The following is a 19,835-nucleotide window of genomic DNA, read 5'->3' as shown; positions in this document are numbered from 1 at the left end:
GGTCAGGGGGGCATATGGGGACGAGTCTAGGCTTTGAGCTGTCAGAAAAGACTTTCTAGAGAATCCATGATTTACCCGAGACTTTAAGGTTCAGAAAAATGTAGCCAGAAGAATGTGTTAGGCATCTTCCATTAAAAAATTTTCATTAACACTTACTCTGGGTCAGACTTTCTGCAGGACTGCAGAGTTAGAAAGATAGACTCAATCCGCGCTCTCTCAGTGCTTAGAGAACATCAGGGTGGGGGAGATACAGATGTGAAAATATAAACAGATGTGAAAAGAGTATGTATCTCTTACTCTATGAAAAGTCCAGCCAGCAATTGCTCCCAAGTATCCAGGCTCCTCCCTGCAGCTCTTGGCTCTGTTATGGACTCTGCTATGCACGCCCAGAGTCCAGAGTCCAGTAGGAGGGTTCGAGTACTCTTCCACCTGCGTTCCTGTTTTGTCTCTTGATGCTTCACAACACAGCTACAGAGCTTTACTGAAGGGCTGGGTTAATTAAAGATTACACTATAGGGGGGAAAACTGTAAATTGTCAGTTAAAATAGTTGTAGGGAATAAAGGAAAAAAAAAGAATAATTTACACATTGAACAAATAAATATATGCTAGCTGTTGCCTGAGGTGCCTATGAGAGAACATTTCCTACCTAGGGAACTTCCATTTGAGTGAGAAGGTGATAGGGAATAAGTAAACATATGCATGGACGATATAATTAGAGATGATGAGAGACATAAACAGGGTGATGTTTCTTATAGCTCTTCTGGGGAAGTGTCTCTGTTGAATGTCCTGAAGGAAAGGATGTGTTTGAGCTGGGACCTGAGGGATGGGAAGGAGCTGGTCTGTGCAAAGGCAGAATAGAGTTGTAAAAAAGGGAGACCAAGTGAAACTCTTCCCAGGGGTCGCCAGCCCTCAAGTCATTGCCTCTCTTCACAGGTGTCCGGTTCTAATCCAGCCTGCTCACAATGCAGCCACTTATCTCTCAGGACTACTCAGTCCTGCGCAGAGATTGGGTTTGCACCCAGACAGGGCCTCCTTCTGGGTCACAGGCATTTAGTTTCATCCTAGATGGTGGGTCCAGTTTGAATGAAATGTTTCACCACTAAGGTGTGCCGACTTTTCATTCAGCGGCAGTCCTATCCTTTCTCGCCGTCCAGGAACGCAGCCCCATTTCTGTAATTACTGAAGCTAATACTGTTCCTGAAGGGCAAAGCCTTTCAATGGATTGTTAATCCGAAATCCTTTGTTTTACATTCTTTTTCTAGTCACCCGCCTGCTTTTTTACGGACCATAGTGTTGTAAATCTCTTTTACGTGAAGGTCAGGAGGCAGCCGCATACCTTCAGACACCACCGGATTGGCGATCGCGGCCAGCTCGGGAAGCCGCTTCGCCGACGCCCGGCACCTCCGGAGGCTCGGAAAGAGGGCGCCAGGATTACGTCACTCGACGCGGCCGGCTCAGCGCGGGGCTTGACGTCACGCACGCGGCCGGTCCACCGTGAGGTCACCTGGTGGGCGCGGCCAGGCCGAATCCCCAGTGTCGTCACGGGCGGGGGCGGGGCCAGAGCGTGTCAGCCAAGCCGAATCAAAACAAGCCGTAGACCCGCCTTTTCCCTCCGGCTCGGGAGCGTCTCGCTCGCGCCTCGAGCCCGCGGCGTCCGCGCGGCTGCGAGCCTCTGGTGGCCGCGCTCCGGCTCCAGGAAGCCGGGGAGGGCGCGGCGGCCGGGATGGCGCGGCGCGGGCCGCGCGGCTAGACGGGCGCCGGAGGAGCCGCCGGCCCGCGCCCTCCATTCTCTCGCTGCGGGAGCCGGTTCCGCGCGGGCCGGGAGCTGTCGCGTCTCCGGCAGCCGCTTTCGCTGACGCGGGGCACCTGGACGCTCGCGAGATGCCCAACCCCAAAAACAGTAAAGGCGGCCGCAAAAACAAGCGCGCCAACAGCAGCGGGGACGAGCAGGAAAATGGAGCCGGGGCCCTGGCGGCGGCGGGCGCGGCGGGCGCGGCGGCCGGCGGGGCCCTGGCGGTGGCGGCCGGCTGCGGAGCGGCGGCGGCGGGCGCGGCGGGCACCGGGGGCGCGGCGGGCACCGGAGGCACGGGCACTGGCGCCGCCAACGCCGCGGCCGCCGCGGGGGCTGCGGCCGCGGGCGATGCCAAGAACGGTAAGACTGGGTTGGTGGGGCGAGCGCCAACTTCCTCCCCGAGGGGATGGCGCGGTGGCGGGGCCCTGGGTGGCGCGGGCGATGCGTGGACAATGCGAGAGTCAGGAAGTGCTCACCCCGCCCCTCCGCCCCGCCGCGGCCGCCCCTCCTCGGTCCCCACGCCCGGCGGAGGACAGAGCTGGCCCGGCCTGGGTCCGGCCGGCCTCGCTCCCTGGGCAGCCCGCGTCCCGGATTCCGAGGGGCGCCCAGGTGTCCGGCCGCCGCAGCGCCACCCTCGGCCCGGCCCTGGTGCCCGCCCTGGCAAAGCCGAGTGTGTGCCCCGGCCGGAGGGAGGGGGGAAGGAAGGAAAGAACGGAAGGGAGAAAAGAGCTGCCCGAGTCGAGAAGAATGATCCGATTGAAAACTTGGGCACCAGTTCGTTCTTCCCTGTGCCCCCCTCACCCACCCGCCATTCCCCCTCGGGTGAAAGACAGCCTTAAATCCCAGCAAATCCAGGCCTGCTCTGACGATTGCCACAGGTGAAGAGGTCCTGAGACATTTTTACTATACGGCGTGTGTGTGTGTTGGTGGTGTGTGGGGGGTGCTGTTTAATTCTCTTGCTCGCTTGAGGAAGGAAGAGAATCTGAACTTGACTTCCGTTCTCAGTCTGGAGTTTAAAAAAAAAAAGCATTGTCTAGTTGTGTTCCACGTTTTTGGAAGGACCACTAGTAGTCTTAGGTAGTGTCTGAATGCACCTTTTGAGGGGGCACTTAGGCAACAGTGAAGATGTGATGGGATTGCCGTTGTCCTACAGAGACATGGCCTTCGTTGTAGAGTGCTAGCACACGTTTTTTACTTGGACAGTTTGAATTCCTCTGGTCAGGTAGTTTTTCAGGGATGGGAATATAGGTATATCTTAATGAAGGAAGGTGAGGATCTTTCTCTCTGGCTTTTAACTTGTAGTTTTCAGCCTTTGAAGCTGTTCTTTATTAGATCAGTAACTTTTGAAACAGGGCACCTGCACTTAGAAGAACCCAACAGTGTTCTAAACACAGGAGACTGAAGCCAGCCTATTAGAAACAGCAGAACCTTAGGCCCCACTGACTGTCTCTGCACTGTAGACATAGGAAGATTTCTTTTTTCACTCAGAAACAAACTGAATCCGTTTGTGAGTGTTTGATAATACATCTTTTGGCCAGACTGTCTTCTCCATGTTCTTTTGTTTTCATAGCTTTCAACCTCATTTTGGTATTGATGTGGCAGAGGGGAAGGAAGATGGACTCCTGGCTCAGCCATTTAAAACTTTGCCATTTTGGAAAAGCCAGCCTTTCTGGCCTCAATTTCCTCACCTGTGAAATTGAAAAAATAATTATGCTGGTTATTTTGGTCTCCTCATCGGGTTATTATGAGGCCCAGAGTGTCCCTTCCCTACTCAGTTCCCAGTTCTTGTTGTCTTAAAGGCCTGTTACATTTTGACCAGCTTAGTATAGTAGTTCCTCAGGAAGAGTAAGCGATCAATGAATGATAGCTATCATTTATTCAAAATATATTAAGCACTACAGTTTTGCAAGTACTGTGTTAAATATTATAGGATACAGTGGTAGGTAGAGTAATCAGAGAGATCATTCTGGTCCTCATGGAGCTTGCAGTTTAGTTCTGGTGGTGGTTCTGGGTTACTCTGCCATACTGTGTATGGAAGCTTCAGATTGGCTGTTCCTTTTTTTTCTCCAAAAGATTAGACCACTTTAGGGTAGTGTGAGGACTTTTTTGATGCTATCTCCTTGTGCATAAACTGGTTATGGTACTATTACTCTCCTCTGAAGTGGCAAACTCAGGTCTGTGTAGCAGTTATGTATATATTTGTGTGAAGCTATGCATTTCAGATTTGGAGCTTGTTTTAGTAAATGAATGGGGTGTGGGTGGGGTGGGGAGAAGGAAGAAATGGGTCAAACATTACTGTAATCTGAGCTAGAGAAGGTGAAACTTAGATCAGCGAGCTGAATTTTATGCCAACTTCTTGGTTCTGACATGGTGTGAAGTCAGTGAATGACCCATCCTAATTTGAAGAACATGCAGTTAATGATAACTGAACATGGATGCTAAGGCATCCTATACGCAAAATTGTTAAATAAAGTACAAGTGCTTTCTTTTTGCCATTTAAAACTGTGTTTAGTAATATAGGGATGGGAGAGGTAGCATCAGTGAATTTTTAAAGGAAGGAACAACAGATACGTGCAAACTCTCAGAATCAACTGATATGGCCCAGTTATTTTTGAATTTTAAAATAACATTCGACTAGTATGTATAAATACATTTCAGTTTTTTACTTAGCTGTGATATTAGACTTTATGGTTATGGGTATTACAAATCAAACAGTTATTCTGGAGATGTAGTAAATCTGCATCTTATTAAACTTTTAAATGGTTTGTTTTCACTGCTCAACTCAGTTGTGATCTACATCTCCTAGCATGCAAACTCAATGACTTCACTTGAAGTTAATAGTATTTATTTGTAGTTGTTGGGAGTTTATAGAATTGTTTTATGTTTTGTAGTTCTTGAGCAGTGTGGGCACCAGGGCAGGGTAATATTAGTTCTTAGTTCACTATCAATAGGTATAAATACCTACTTACTCTGTGAAAGATAGTTAGGGAAAGCTTGGGGAAGCTACAGTAGAGTTATAGTTGAAGAAGTTGAACTGGTTGCAGTTGTACATCTTGGGTTAATGGAATATTAATTGTAAGGAATCTGTACCCCTAGTAAGAACTTTGTTAGTGCATTTTTAGATACTGATTTAGGAAGCTGTTTGCAGGGATTGGAGTAAAAGGTGAGGAAAGCCATCCTCTTCCTACATAGCAAATATCTTTCTGTACATATTGTAGCACTTTAACTGTAGGTGGGCAAGATTTGCCAGTCATTTTTTTAAAGACCTAGTCATCATGCAGATTATAACTATCAGTTTCTGCATGTGTGAAATGGGATTATAGTACCCACCTATACATAAAGTACATCTATGGTATGTATTACATGCATACTATATATATGTAAACAGTGCTTGACTTACTAGTGGGTAAGTGAGGAAAGGGGGGTTGAACCAAGTGAGGAGTTGAACTGTGATGCACTTCAAATGGGGAGCTCTGGAGCTGGGATGGCCTTTCAGAGTTACCTTACCTTAAGGCATGGGGGCAGGGTCTTCAAACTCCTCCATCCCCCATTGACTGATCATTTGGCTATGGGTTGACCCTAGGAAAAATGTGACCTACTTGGTGGTATATCTAGCTGGAGAATCTCTTTGGAGAGGGTCTCAGCGAGAGCCTTCGGCTCCAAGTGAAGGGGAGCCGTTCTTATTCCCCTAGAATTTTTGGTTTCTTCACTTAGACCACCAGTGCCATTCACTTGAATGGAGGTGTGGGATAAATAGTTCTCACTAATGACTAAATAGGCTTCATGGACTAGGCTGAGAGTTAACCACTGTTATAACATTGTTTTGATGGGAAATGTGCTCAGAATTCTGTATATCTCTTTACAAATAGATTTTTGGTGACACCCGTTCCCTATAAACAAGATTTTTATTTTTCTGCAAACTTAGGCCACCAGACACACTTCTTATAACCCCAGGTTTGTAGTATATTTTAAGTAGTTTCTCTTTTTAGATGTGAATTCTTACTACATTTAAATTACCTGTATCCATCTGAAGGAAAAGGAAGTGTGTTTACCTGCTTTTTACTTTAAATCAAGGAATATTTATTGAGGGTCTAAGGTGTGTAGTGCACCATTGCCATCTTGGAAGACATATTCTTGGGTTATCTAGAAGTTGCTTTTGTCAGGTCTTTAAAATATCTGCTACTTTTGGACCTTGTCTTTTGAAACCCACCCTTGTAATGGGGATCGGTAAAAAATACTGCCTCATCCATCAAAGATTCATCTTGTGCACTTCATATTCTGTGCTCTGCTAATGGTGTTTTATGCACAATCCTTTCTCTCTCTCTCTCTCTCTCTCTGCTTGCTACAGGCCCTGAGCTTACGTTCTAGAAACTAAACCTTCAATGTCAGCTTTTCTGTAAATCCAAGGATATGTATCATTCTGTAGAGAATTGAAAGGAGGAGATAAAACTTGGAAATCTCTTGCAGCTTAATCCTCCTATGAATTTACTCCAGGCTTTTAGCTATGAACAATTTAAAGAACTTGAAGGTATCAAAAGGAAGGCTTTTAGGGTAAAAAAAAAAATCAGTCCTGGTTTTGATCACAAACTCTTTGGCATTTTTAAGGGATTGATTTAATTAATTTATTATTTCATTACTTTGCCAGTTATAAATAGCATTGTGGAAAAAATATTTGAAAGTCATAAAAAAGTAAAGAAGGTAAGCAAAGTTCTCCTTGACTTTCTAGTTACATGCTACTTAGACACCATCGTTAACATTTTGATATACTTTCAGCCTTTAAATTTTTTTAATAGATTTTTTTAAGTTACCTGTATAATTTTTAAAAAAGACATTTTTATAATCTACTTTTTATATGTACAGTATTTTATGGACATTTTAGCAGGGCAGTAAACACAGGTGTATCAATACTTTTAATGATGGCATAATATGCCATCATATGTCTGCATCTTGGATAATGTGATCATTCTGCTGTTGTTTGACCTTTGGTTCAAAACCAAGTAAGAGCCTACTGGTTCTTATTCATATATCTCTGGGCATTATTCAGTTATCTCCTTAGGATGAATTCTTACCTGTGGACTTACTATGTCAAAGGATTTGCATAGTTTGATGGTTTAATACATGCTGACAGTTTGCCCTATAGAAAGGTTGCACCATTTTGACCCCTCTGTGGTCAGGGCGCCCTTTCCCCACGGCCCTCCCAGTCCCTAGTTCTGGTTGTTTTTAATGCATGCTGGAGAATTGCTGGTACCCTGGACTGTCTCAGTAATCAGAGGGCTCCTTTTGGATCGAGAGCTTGGAGTAGATGCTCCCACACTTAGGGAGACTTTCCAAGGCTGAGTCTATTTCTTTTGGGGACTATTGTACTCTAGTGATTTGGTGGCTAGCAAGGGTTCAGCAAAATAATAATGGGGAATGGTATTTTTGCAGCTGGCAGTAGTGAAGATGAGAGCATTGGCTTTTGAAATTCTCTCTGTACTATTTTTTTCTAATCTTAGGAAGTAAGGCCTAGAATTTTTGAAGTTTTAGTAAAAAATGCAGTTTGAACAGACCTGCTGTTCAAACTAGGTGCCACATTTTACTAGTAAAGTGACTTTGGGGTGAGTTACTTCATCTTTCTAAGACTCTATTTTACAGCCCTTTGGAGTGTTTCCGAAGATAAGGAAAACAATATTCTTGAAATATTTTGGCATAGGGTCTGACAGATATGGACAGTATTAACAGCTTTATCAGTTTTATGATTTGCTCAACTTTATCCAATTGAAAAGCTTGTTAAAGTATTATACTGTTGAGTACAGGCCCTGAGAGACAATAAGTTGGTGGTGAAGGGTCTGTGAATATTAATAGAGAAGAGGACTGGTATAAAGGTTTTTATCCAAGCACTGATTAGACTGTAAATGATCTCTTCTTCCATCATCATCTCTCTCTGAGCATAGTTTACCTGGAAAAATTAGATAACTTAATTAGAAAAAAGCAAAAAGAAAAGAAAAAAGTAAAAAGCAAATCTTTCATTTACATCTTTTTTACTTCATTCATTTATAGATCTCACATATATTGAAAGACTTCTATTTGTCAGGCACTGTGCTAGGCTCTGGGATGATAAGGACAAAAGAGGCAATGGTCTAGTTGGAAGACTTCCCGGAAGCAAGTGCAAGTAGGATACTACATGTGTGACACAAGGGCAGCTATGAGCTAAAGAGCAGGGGCTTCTGAGGTGGCAAAATATTAAAGATAGGGATTGTATTTGAAGATGTGGATAAGTGAAATGAACATGGAGTCGAAGAGTAGCTGTAAGGAGGTGAGGATCTCAGGGTGTTCTTTGGGAATCAGGGCTTAATATTACTAACAGTTAAACAGAAGATCATCCCCTCTCTCCAGGTAACAACTAGAGAGTTCATTCATTAGTTCATGCATTCATTTGTCTGCTCATTCATTGTTTTGTTTGCACTCATCCATTTACTAAACATTTATTATGTGCCTACTGTCTTCTGTGACTGGAAGTTTAATGTTGAATTATACTTTAAGAAATCAGAATCTATACCCACAGAGACTCATGGTGAAGCTGGGCCAAGAGACATGTAAACACCGGGAGCCATGACAATGTGCTGTGGATACCCAGTGGGAAAAACAATTTGTTTCCTGGAGGAGGGAACGTTTGAGCTGAGTCTCGCAGGAAGAGCAGCAGTTAGCTCTGAAAGCAAAGGAAGGGTGTTTCAAGCAGAGGGAGGTAGGAAAGAGCCTTGAATTCTGGTTGGTGCCAGGAGTTTTGTGGCTTGTTGGGTGGTAGGACATGAGGCTGGAGCCAGACAGTCAAATCTGGAGTTTAATAGCCACAGAGACCCATCCTTGAGCAGGGAACAGGTCAGCTGAAGCTGCAGAAGGGGACTGTAGGTTGTTGACAAGATTGTGAAGTTGTGCATTTCTTGCAGTTTTTCTGTTATCTTCTGGCAGTTTTTCTTTTGATACAGTCAGTTAAGGATTGGTGGTTCAACCTGCCACAGTCCCTTGATTGTGATTTTTCAGTAAAGTAGTGGGCACATGTACTTTTCTGCACAGCAGGAGATAGTATTGCAGCTGGGCAAGTCTGTCTTAATTGTGGCCATCAGTATCCCTGTGTTTTCTGAGCCGTGAGAGATTAGCTAATTGAGAGAGAACCAAATGCCAAGGGAAGACTTGGGGCCATCTGAGCAGAAAGGTTTTCTCTGGAGGGAAAGGGTTGTTTCTATGGTTTATTTTTCATACCTTGGTAGAAAGTGTGTATCTCTGTGACAGGGTGGGTTACTTTTCTTGGTTTTTCATTTTATTTTTATCACTGGATCAATTTTAAAATAATAAATTTTGGTGAGGGGATATGTCTTTGTTTTGTGAACTGTATGTGTGTTTTAATTCTGTGTATTTCAGAAAACTTCCAGTTCTCAGTGGTTGGTTTGAAATAGCAACTTGCTTTATTTAATCAATAGGACGTTTTAACTTGATTGTACTTGAGAGGTTTTTATAAACTGGCAAAAAGTGAGTTGTGTTTCTAATGTTTAATAACTGTATGTTCTGATTTATCAGAGGTAGATAGGGAAAGTAAATTATTTCTCCTAAATTATTCTTAAGAGAATAATACTTGAAAACAGTCTTAGAGTTAGAAACAAGAAAAATTAAATTTAAAGAAAAGTGAGAAATAGGAAGACGGAAAGAGGAAGTATTAAATGTTAATCATATAATTGCTTAGATTGCAATTGAAAGCATGGTTCTCAGATACACTTATAATACAGTGTATTGCATAGATTGAAATTGTCTGGGATGAGAAACTTTCCTCTTCCCTCTTCTGTGTCTAGCCACCTGCATATTAAACTGACAAAAGATGGATTATCAAGAGAAAAGATAGATTTAATCACAGAAAAGAATGTGACTCAAAGGGAGTGGAGGTTAGAATTTGTGGTTTCATATACCCTTTAATAGAAAGGGAAGGAGAAGGGCACTTACGGGAAAATAAATTACTTCTTAATAAGACAAGGGGAGGGAAGGATGGTAACTTTTTGGGAAGATAAATGGCCCTTAGAGAATAGATAGGAGATATGATAGTTTTCTGACAATATTTAGGTGTGGTGTAGAGACTTATCTCTGTTGATAAGAGTTAATCCTCCATGGCTACTCCTACTGAGGGGATTTATGACAATTGAGTTCTTTTGAGAGGCTCTGTTTTTATGCAGATAAGAGATTTTAGAAACTTAAATGCCTTCAGCTCAAAATAATTTTTAGGCCACAGTGGCATATTCTGGACCTTTTCAAAATATATTGCAACTCAAATTACATCACCCTCATAATAGCAATTACAGATGGTCAGATAGCAAAAGACAGTGTCATAATTCAGGATTCTCTTTTAATTTTATTGGAAATTTATTAGAAGTAAATGGTCTTAATGCATATGCTGTTATAAAACTGATAGTAAGGGTGAATTTAGGCAAAAGTTAGAGCATCAAATTGCTCATATAAGTAATGGAAATTTGTTAAATTTAAATAAAATTTTTTCCCCAGGGGTAAGCATAAGTTTGATGATACTTTAGATCATGTTCCTTCAAGTTGTAAAAGCATTTCAGGAGACTCTTTCAACACTGATGTTGAAACAGAATCACGAACTCTGTTTTCGATTTCTAGAACAGCACTCCTGAATGTGATGTTTATTTCCGTATACTATTTAGTAGGGCTATGTTATAACACAACTTCTTATTAAAGTGACATGCTATCTATTAATTCCCAACAAAGATCAATGTCTGGGTAGAAATGGAAACCAATGTACAGAATCAAATTCTGGCTATTTTTGATAGGCAGCATGTGCAGTCTGTAATTGGAGAGGATAAGGCTAGGATCGTTAGTTGGTGACAGTTGTTAATGAACAGACTTGATGTTGTCAAGAGCCATGGAGAAAGCCTGGCATTGAGAAATAGGAAGTGTTCTTCCGTAGTGGAGGCAGAAACACACACATTTCACACATGGGGCAGCTCCAAGAATTCTTCCAATGGTTTCCAACTCCTCAGATCTATTATTGAACAGTGCTTACATGTTAGCCCTACAATGATTTGGTTGTACTATATATTAGGCTTTTAGTTTTAGAAATGCAGATAATGTCTTCCAGTACAGAAGCAAATTGGGTAAGATTCCTGGGTGGTAGGCGTGTTGGGGATGTAGAACCCATAGAACCATAGAGTCCACAGAAAGGAGAAGTGGTCGTTCCCAGTGACAGGAACAACAATAATACTGAGACAGGGACCATGGGTGTAGTCAGAGTAGGGTGAAGGCCTCCGGAAAAAGCAAGGCAGGATATTTGCAGTCAGAGCAATGTACATGCAAGGAAACCCCCTACTAAAACTCTGTGTTAAACATTCAGCTCTAGAGTCATTCTTCAGTAAGATCAGTTAATATTCCCCAGATAAAGAAGAGTAGCACATGTTTTTATTACGCTAATCATTTATAATCATGTGTAAGATTCACCTTAGCATGCTAAAAGGCCCAGGCCTCTGTGCTGTTCTTTCCTCCTTCAGATCTGTTGAAGTGATTTTGCAAACTGGGCAACTAATTTAGCATGCAGGTCCAGCCATAAACAACACAGTAAAAGGCAGAAAGGATTCCACCTTAAAGATAAGATTGCATTTTAATACCCAAGAAGTTAAGATGTTAGAAATTCTTAACTTACTCTTTAGCAAACAATACCTCAGTCCACCTTGGGGGCAGGGCAGGTGACCTTGTTTTATATGCTCCCAGACCCAGACATTGGTATCTCAGGGAGAAATCATCAGAGCAGGAAGTTGCTTGTGTTAAGTTAATTCTAAATATTCTGGGAACACTTAGTAAGTCCACACCCCTAAGCCTTTTTCATGTTCTCAAAAATCCTCAACTGCCTGTAAAACCCCTATACAATGCACCACTATGGACTCTCACTCCAGGAGCTCTGTCCTTTCACTTTATCTCTAAATAAAAGCCTGTACCTTGCTCTCCTACCTTGAGTGTTTGTGGAGCTCATTCTTCGGCTTCATGAACAAGAACCCCAGCATCAATACCACAACTGCTCTCTTTTGAGTGTTTTCTAGGATCCCGATGTGACATCTGGCAGTCTGTAGTCTACCTGTGAGGACGAGGACGGCTATGCTCCAGAGATGGCCTCCTTCCCTTTTTTTGCAGAAAAGACATGCTTGGGTTAGGGTGATGTGCCCGACACCGATATCACAGTTGGATCCTGTATGATACTCATTCCATCTTGACTGACACACACATGTGCATAAATAATGAACAAGTGTTTAATAGATTTAAAATCAGTATAAAAGCATTAAGGAAGCGATAGGGCCATTTACACTACTTTTAAAAGGCCTCATGCTTACCATTGTGGCAATTAAAATTAGATTTGTGGAACAAGAAAACACTTAACCAACGAAGCATTTTGCCTTCACATTGTGCACTCTTGTTGATCTGACTTTTGATGTATATGACAGAAAGATTCCCGGGTCTTTTAATTGTGGAGATTGTAAAAATTTGAATCGATACTTCCTGTTCTTAGTGGAACACACTTCAGAACTAGGATATGATTATCTTCTTTAGGCTAAGTCCTAGAAGTAGGATCACTAGTCACAAGGCATGCGATTTTTAAGGCTTTGACATGTTGCCAAACTGGTCTCCAGGAATGGTTTGCTTGTTTCCACTGACACTGGCCCTTGGGTGATGTGCCACTTTCTTCACATGCCTCAGCATGGATATTGGTAACAATTTTCATCTTTTCCAATCAGATAGATGAAAAAATCACGTCCCGTTTTTACTTTTATTTGCATTTGTTGGGTTATCAGCAAGTGTCTTTTATGTTTACCACTCATATGTATTTTTTTTCTGTTTGTACTTTTTGTCCATTTTGCTAATGGGATAGATATTTGTGTTCTTCTTTGATGTGTACAAAGTCTTTGTAGGTTCAGGATACTTTCTGGTGTACGTTTTCCCCAGTTCATTGTTTATCTTTTTGCCTTGTTTAAGGTGTTCTTTAAGGTTAGAAATGTTATAGCTGTGTGTGATCACAGAACATCTACATAGAGATAGAACCTCAAGAGAAAGATAGGGGAGAGTGAGGAAAGTTGTCTGTGAAATTGTAGGAGAAGTGGTTTTGGGTATGGCATAAGGTTAGTGACTGCATTTGGATATCAGTGCACAGTAATGCTGTTACATTTGTGAGGTTCTGTGTCCTTCTTGTATGTAATTTGCTGGGCTCTGTTTCACAGATTGGTTGCAACTCCTGCTACCCTCCCTGACCTTCTTTTCCCTAACTGGCCACTTCCCTGACCACTACTGTCCAGAAGACAGCTGAGCTCTGCAGCTCAACACCTGTCACTTCTCACACATTTCTGAAGTCCCCTGCAGTTTTTATTCCAACTGCAGAAGACTTTGAAACTTGTAGATAAAGCCCATTATTTACTTTTCTCCTCTTTGCAAGAACCAAGCTGCAAACTTAGGCTTCTTAAAGCTAAATTGCCTGTACTTCCTTGTGGCAACAAACTTAAATGCTGAGTCGTAAGAAAGTTCTCATTTGTTTCATTCTGGCACTGGGATTGAAATTACATTTGTATGTTAATGAAATGAGAACATTGCACTTAATTGAACTGAGAGTTTATCCACACCCTGTGCATCATGCTGATCCAGTCAGCCCTTGTGCTTCTCAAGTGTCTGTGATTTAGAAGAGGTTCCCAAATTCATTGCTGTTCTGAAGAGTGAGATTTGAGAGACATAGCTCAAGATTGCGATTTTGCAAGGCCAGTGAACTTTTCTGAGCCCAAATGCCCTTATCTGTAGAAAGGGAGGATAACATGATGTATTGCTTATGACTTACTCTCTGCAGACAGAGTGTAGAGCTGCTTGAAAAGGCAAATAGTTGTCACATGAATCGGGTGTTTTAGTGTTTAGTTGGTTTTTTGGTTCTTAAGTTTATCATGTGGTAGGTAGTATGGCTGCTTCCCACCCTGCTGAGTGCGCACTGCCCTTTGTTGGAGGAACCCAGGGCAGACTTTGTCTCTCACACAAAGAGTTTGCAGGGAATGTTACTCTTCTAAAATCCTTATTCTGCTTCCTGGAGGGGTCCTTTAGTTTCTCTACAAGTTCTGGTCTAGGAGCTCTTGTTGTGCAGATGTTCCCAGAGAATCTGCAGTGCTTGCCTGCGGGTCTCAGGGCAGGCCTAGCAACTTGAGTGAGCTTTAAGGGGGTTCTATAAAAGGCCTTTCTGATCCCATGGTAGGGAGACTGTGGAGAAGCCATGGGGGAGGGATCTTTCACCAGTGTGAGTACAGCTGACTTGGGGGTTGTTTTGTCTGCTTCGTCCTGTCCCCAGGTTTCATTATAACAGCAGATTCCATGTGATTTTAACCACTGGATGAGCAGAGCCTTCTTTTTACTTGTTGTACATGTGTGTGCCTGTATCTGTAGTCATGCCTTACGTAGTTTGTATCTGGATTCACTTCAGGCCTTTCTGCTTTTTGCCCTTTGCTGGTCTCTAGGGTGCTATGGAGTGGGAGTTAAAGTGTTATAAAAGCATTTGAAATGCTTATATATGACTTTCCTTTGTTTTTTTATGTTCCTTTTAGATTTTGTATTTTAAATTAGGTTAAAGAATTTGGAATATACCAAAGTATATTATGGATTTTATCAAAATAACTTCTACAGGTGTAAGAAACTTGGTGTGTATATGTATCATTGCACATATGGGAATATATCTGTTAAGGTTGAAGGCACTAGGGGGAGGGGTGAGCACGTCAGACACTGATGTCGTGCCAAAGTCCCTGGCTGCTGCCCCCTCCCAACCTGAAAAATGTGCCTTAGGTTAGCCAATCCTCGCGCGGCTATAAATCTAAGCTCTGCCTCCCCCTACCTTCTTTAAAAACTCGCTGCCTGCCCTGCTGAGTGTGATTTCCCCGGCCTGTAATAGCCAGGCGGGGGAATATCACCTGGGAATTGCGCTCAAATAAACTGCCTGGCCCTTTGTTGCCTCTCGTCGCCTGCTTATTTCAGCTAGAATTTATCTTACAATATCAATGTGTTATATTGGGTCACTGTTTTTCTTGGGATTCGGTTGATGAAAAACAATTTGTAAGCTTCATTGTTGAGATACTCAGATTTGAAATTTTTGACTTTGAATAAATCAGTTTTCCTCATAATTATTTTTTAATGTTCCATGAGATGTGTGATCAAAAGATAACTTGGAAGAACTTTTTTTTTTTTTTTTTTTTAATAATTATTTTTTATTGAAGGGTAGTTGACACACAGTATTACATTACATGAGTTTCAAGTGTACAACACAGTGGTAGAACATTTATATACATAATTCTAGGTTCCAGCTATCACCCTACCAGGCTGTTACAATATCTTGACTATATTCCTTATGCTATACCTTACATCCCGGTTACTAATTTATTTTACCATTGGAAGTCTGTCCTTTTTTTTTTTTTTTTTTTTGTGAGGGCATCTCTCATATTTATTGATCGAATGGTTGTTAACGACAATAAAATTCTGTATAGGGGAGTCAATGCTCAATGCACAATCATTATTCCACCCCAAGCCTAATTTTTGTCAGTCTCCAATCTTCTGAGGCATAACAAACAAGTTTTTACATGTAGAACAAATTCTTACATAATGAATAAGTTACATAGTGAACAGTACAAGGGCAGTCATCACAGAAACTTTCGGTTTTGCTCATGCATTATGAACTATAAACAGTCAGTTCAAATATGAATACTGATTTGGTTTTTATACTTGATTTCTATGTGGATACCACATTTCTCTCTTTATTATTATTATTTTTAATAAAATGCTGAAGTGGTAGGTAGATACAAGATAAAGGTAGAAAACATAGTTTAGTGTTGTAAGAGAGCACATGTAGATGATCAGGTGTGTGCCTGTAGACTATGTGTTAATCCAAGCTAGACCAGGGTAATAAAACATCCACGTATGCAGAAGATTTCTCTCAGAACGGGGGGGTGAGGTTCTAAGCCTCACCTCTGTTGATCCCCAATTTCTCACCTGATGGCCCCCCTGCGACTGTGCCTGTCTTAGGTTGTTCCTCCCTTGAGGAATCTTACCCATCTCTGGCTAACCAGTCATCTTCCGGGGCCATACAGGGAAATGTGAAGTTGGTAAGTGAGAGAGAAGCCTTATTGTTTGAAAAAGTTAGCTTTTTACTTCTTTGCATATTTATGCCCTGTGGCTTCTATGCCCAGCATTTGTCTTGAGGTATCTTTACCACTTGGAAGAATTATGATACTCGGTAAATTTGATATGAGGCACGAATTCTATTTAAGGGTTGTAATTAGGAAGGAAGAAGAAAAGCTATAGAAGTAGCAGGCGGAAGAAAACATGGGAAGATTGATTATTTCTTTGATATATCTTCTTGTAGAGTAACTTCAGCATGTATAGGTTTTAAGCTACTACTTAAATTGCACACACACATTAACATAATAGGAGTATAGTTACATAACCAAAGCATATCTGTAATTACCAGCCATCTGCAGTGAAACCAAGAAAACCAGTTAGGCACCTTAGGCATTTGTGAAAACTTATCTATGATATGGTGGATATTGTCCAAATGAACTTGAACAGTCTGAGAGAAATCAGACAAATTAAAACAACCCATTCCTGGGGACTGTTCACATGCCATATGTTCTTTTAACAATAAATAGTTTGTAGTTGTAAGACTTTGGAGCGCTACAATTTGCACTTCTCCAAATTCTTGGTTGAGTTCCAACAGTATAGATCCAGTCCAATTTTGTTGTTTTACTGTATGCACAGGCCAGCTTAGATATCTCCTTCCTCATTCCCATGGCAAGTCCAGGAACTGGTGGGATGAGTGCATCTACAGCTGTAGCAGTGCGTGGATCTTTGTTGGGGTTTTTTGATGATCATCTTCTGGCATGAGTCTTCCAGAGGGTGCAGATGTTGGAAGTTCTTTTTCATATCGTATCTTAGTTCATTTTCGGGGTAGCCCAATTAGGCTTTGATCCTCTGTATAAACACAAACAGACCCTTTGCCTACACTTTTATATGCCCTTTATACCCTTGTGTAGAACTCGTTGGAGGTTACCACACAGGAACTGCCCTTTTTTTTTTTTTTTTTTTTTTGCTATCACTAATCTACACTTACATGACGAATATTATGTTTACTAGGCTCTCCCCTATACCAGGTCTCCCCTATAAACCCCTTTACAGTCACTGTCCATCAGCATAGCAAAATGTTGTAGAATCACTACTTGCCTTCTCTGTGTTGTACAGCCCTCCCTTTTCTCCTACCCCCCCATGCATGTTAATCTTAATACCCCCCTACTTCTCCCCCCCTTATCCCTCCCTACCCACCCATCCTCCCCAGTCCCTTTCCCTTTGGTACCTGTTAGTCCATTCTTGAGTTCTGTGATTCTGCTGCTGTTTTGTTCCTTCAGTTTTTCCTTTGTTCTTATATTCCACAGATAAGTGAAATCATTTGGTATTTCTCTTTCTCCGCTTGGCTTGTTTCACTGAGCATAATACCCTCCAGCTCCATCCATGTTGCTGCAAATGATTGGATTTGCCCTTTTCTTATAGCTGAGTAGTATTCCATTGTGTATATGTACCACATCTTCTTTATCCATTCATCTATTGATGGACATTTAGGTTGCTTCCAATTCTTGGCTATTGTAAATAGTGCTGCAATAAACATAGGGGTGCATCTGTCTTTCTCAAACTTGATTGCTGCATTCTTAGGGTAAATTCCTAGGAGTGCAATTCCTGGGTCAAATGGTAGGTCTGTTTTGAGCATTTTGATGTACCTCCATACTGCTTTCCACAATGGTTGAACTAACTTACATTCCCACCAGCAGTGTAGGAGGGTTCCCCTTTCTCCACAGCCTCGCCAACATTTGTTGTTGTTTGTCTTTTGGATGGCAGCCATCCTTACTGGTGTGAGGTGATACCTCATTGTAGTTTTAATTTGCATTTCTCTGATAATTAGCGATGTGGAGCATCTTTTCATGTGTCTGTTGGCCATCTGTATTTCTTTTTTGGAGAACTGTCTGTTCAGTTCCTCTGCCCATTTTTTAATTGGGTTATTTGTTTTTTGTTTGTTGAGGCGTGAGAGCTCCTTATATATTCTGGACGTCAAGCCTTTATCGGATGTGTCATTTTCAAATATATTCTCCCATACTGTAGGGATCCTTCTTGTTCTATTGATGGTGTCTTTTGCTGTACAGAAGCTTTTCAGCTTAATATAGTCCCACTTACTCATTTTTGCTGTTGTTTTCCTTGCCCGGGGAGATATGTTCAAGAAGAGGTCACTCATGTTTATGTCTAAGAGGTTTTCGCCTATGTTTTCTTCCAGGATTTTAATGGTTTCATGGCTTACATTCAGGTCTTTGATCCATTTTGAGTTTACTTTTGTATATGGGGTTAGACAATGGTCCAGTTTCATTCTCCTACATGTAGCTGTCCAGTTTTGCCAGCACCACCTGTTGAAGAGACTGTCATTTCGCCATTGTATGTCCATGGCTCCTTTATCAAATATTAATTGACCATATATGTCTGGGTTAATGTCTGGATTCTCTAGTCTGTTCCATTGGTCTGTGGCTCTGCTCTTGTGCCAGTACCAAATTGTCTTGATTACTATGGCTTTATAGTAGAGCTTGAAGTTGGGGAGTGAGATCCCCCCTACTTTATTCTTCTTTCTCAGGATTGCTTTGGCTATTCGGGGTCTTTGGTGTTTCCATATGAATTTTTGAATTATTTGTTCCAGTTCATTGAAGAATGTTGCTGGTAGTTTCATAGGGATTGCATCAAATCTGTATATTGCTTTGGGCAGGATGGCCATTTTAACGATATTAATTCTTCCTAGCCACGAGCATGGGATGAGTTTCCATCTGTTAGTGTCCCCTTTAATTTCTCTTAAGAGTGACTTGTAGTTTTCAGAGTATAAGTCTTTCACTTCTTTGGTTAGGTTTATTCCTAGGTATTTTATTTTTTTTGATGCAATTGTGAATGGAGTTGTTTTCCTGATTTCTCTCTCTGTTGGTTCATTGTTAGTATATAGGAAAGCCACAGATTTCTGTGTGTTGATTTTGTATCCTGCAACTTTGCTGTATTCCGATATCAGTTCTAGTAGTTTTGGGGTGGAGTCTTTAGGGTTTTTTATGTACAGTATCATGTCATCTGCAAATAGTGACAGTTTAACTTCTTCTTTACCAATCTGGATTCCTTGTATTTCTTTATTTTGTCTGATTGCCGTGGCTAGGACCTCCAGTACTATGTTAAATAACAGTGGAGAGAGTGGGCATCCCTGTCTAGTTCCCGATCTCAGAGGAAATGCTTTCAGCTTCTCGCTGTTCAATATAATGTTGGCTGTGGGTTTATCATAGATGACCTTTATTATGTTGAGATACTTGCCCTCTATTCCCATTTTGCTGAGAGTTTTTAACATGAATGGATGTTGAACTTTGTCAAATGCTTTTTCAGCATCTATGGAGATGATCATGTGGTTTTTGTCTTTCTTTTTGTTGATGTGGTGGATGATGTTGATGGACTTTCGAATGTTGTACCATCCTTGCATCCCTGGAATGAATCCCACTTGGTCATGGTGTATGATCCTTTTGATGTATTTTTGAATTCGGTTTGCTAATATTTTGTTGAGTATTTTTGCATCTACGTTCATCAGGGATATTGGTCTGTAGTTTTCTTTTTTGGTGGGGTCTTTGCCTGGTTTTGGTATTAGGGTGATGTTAGCTTCATAGAATGAGTTTGGGAGTATCCCCTCCTCCTCTATTTTTTGGAAAACTTTAAGGAGAATGGGTATTATGTCTTCCCTGTATGTCTGATAAAATTCCGAGGTAAATCCATCTGGCCCGGGGGTTTTGTTCTTTGGTAGTTTTTTGATTACCTCTTCAATTTCGTTGCTGGTAATTGGTCTGTTTAGATTTTCTGTTTCTTCCTGGGTCAATCTTGGAAGGTTATATTTTTCTAGGAAGTTGTCCATTTCTCCTAGGTTTCCCAGCTTGTTAGCATATAGGTTTTCATAGTATT

General features: G+C 41.6%; 1 protein-coding gene across 1 annotated transcript in view; it reads left to right on the top strand.

Annotated features, from left to right (window-relative positions):
- Positions 1 to 1,594: 1,594 nt before the first annotated feature.
- Positions 1,595 to 19,835, top strand: part of HECA (hdc homolog, cell cycle regulator) — a 55,283-nt gene continuing 37,042 nt past the window's right edge. Inside the window, exon 1 of the mRNA XM_036903661.2 lies at positions 1,595 to 2,153. Within this exon, the coding sequence (XP_036759556.2) occupies positions 1,883 to 2,153 (271 nt within the window). The 5' untranslated portion in view covers positions 1,595 to 1,882. The remainder of the gene's footprint in view (positions 2,154 to 19,835) is intronic.

Source organism: Manis pentadactyla, chromosome 12, assembly GCF_030020395.1.
Source record: "Manis pentadactyla isolate mManPen7 chromosome 12, mManPen7.hap1, whole genome shotgun sequence".
NCBI lineage: Eukaryota > Metazoa > Chordata > Mammalia > Pholidota > Manidae > Manis > Manis pentadactyla.
Note: the sequence above shows the minus strand (reverse complement) of the source record. Positions and strands in the feature narration are given on the sequence as shown.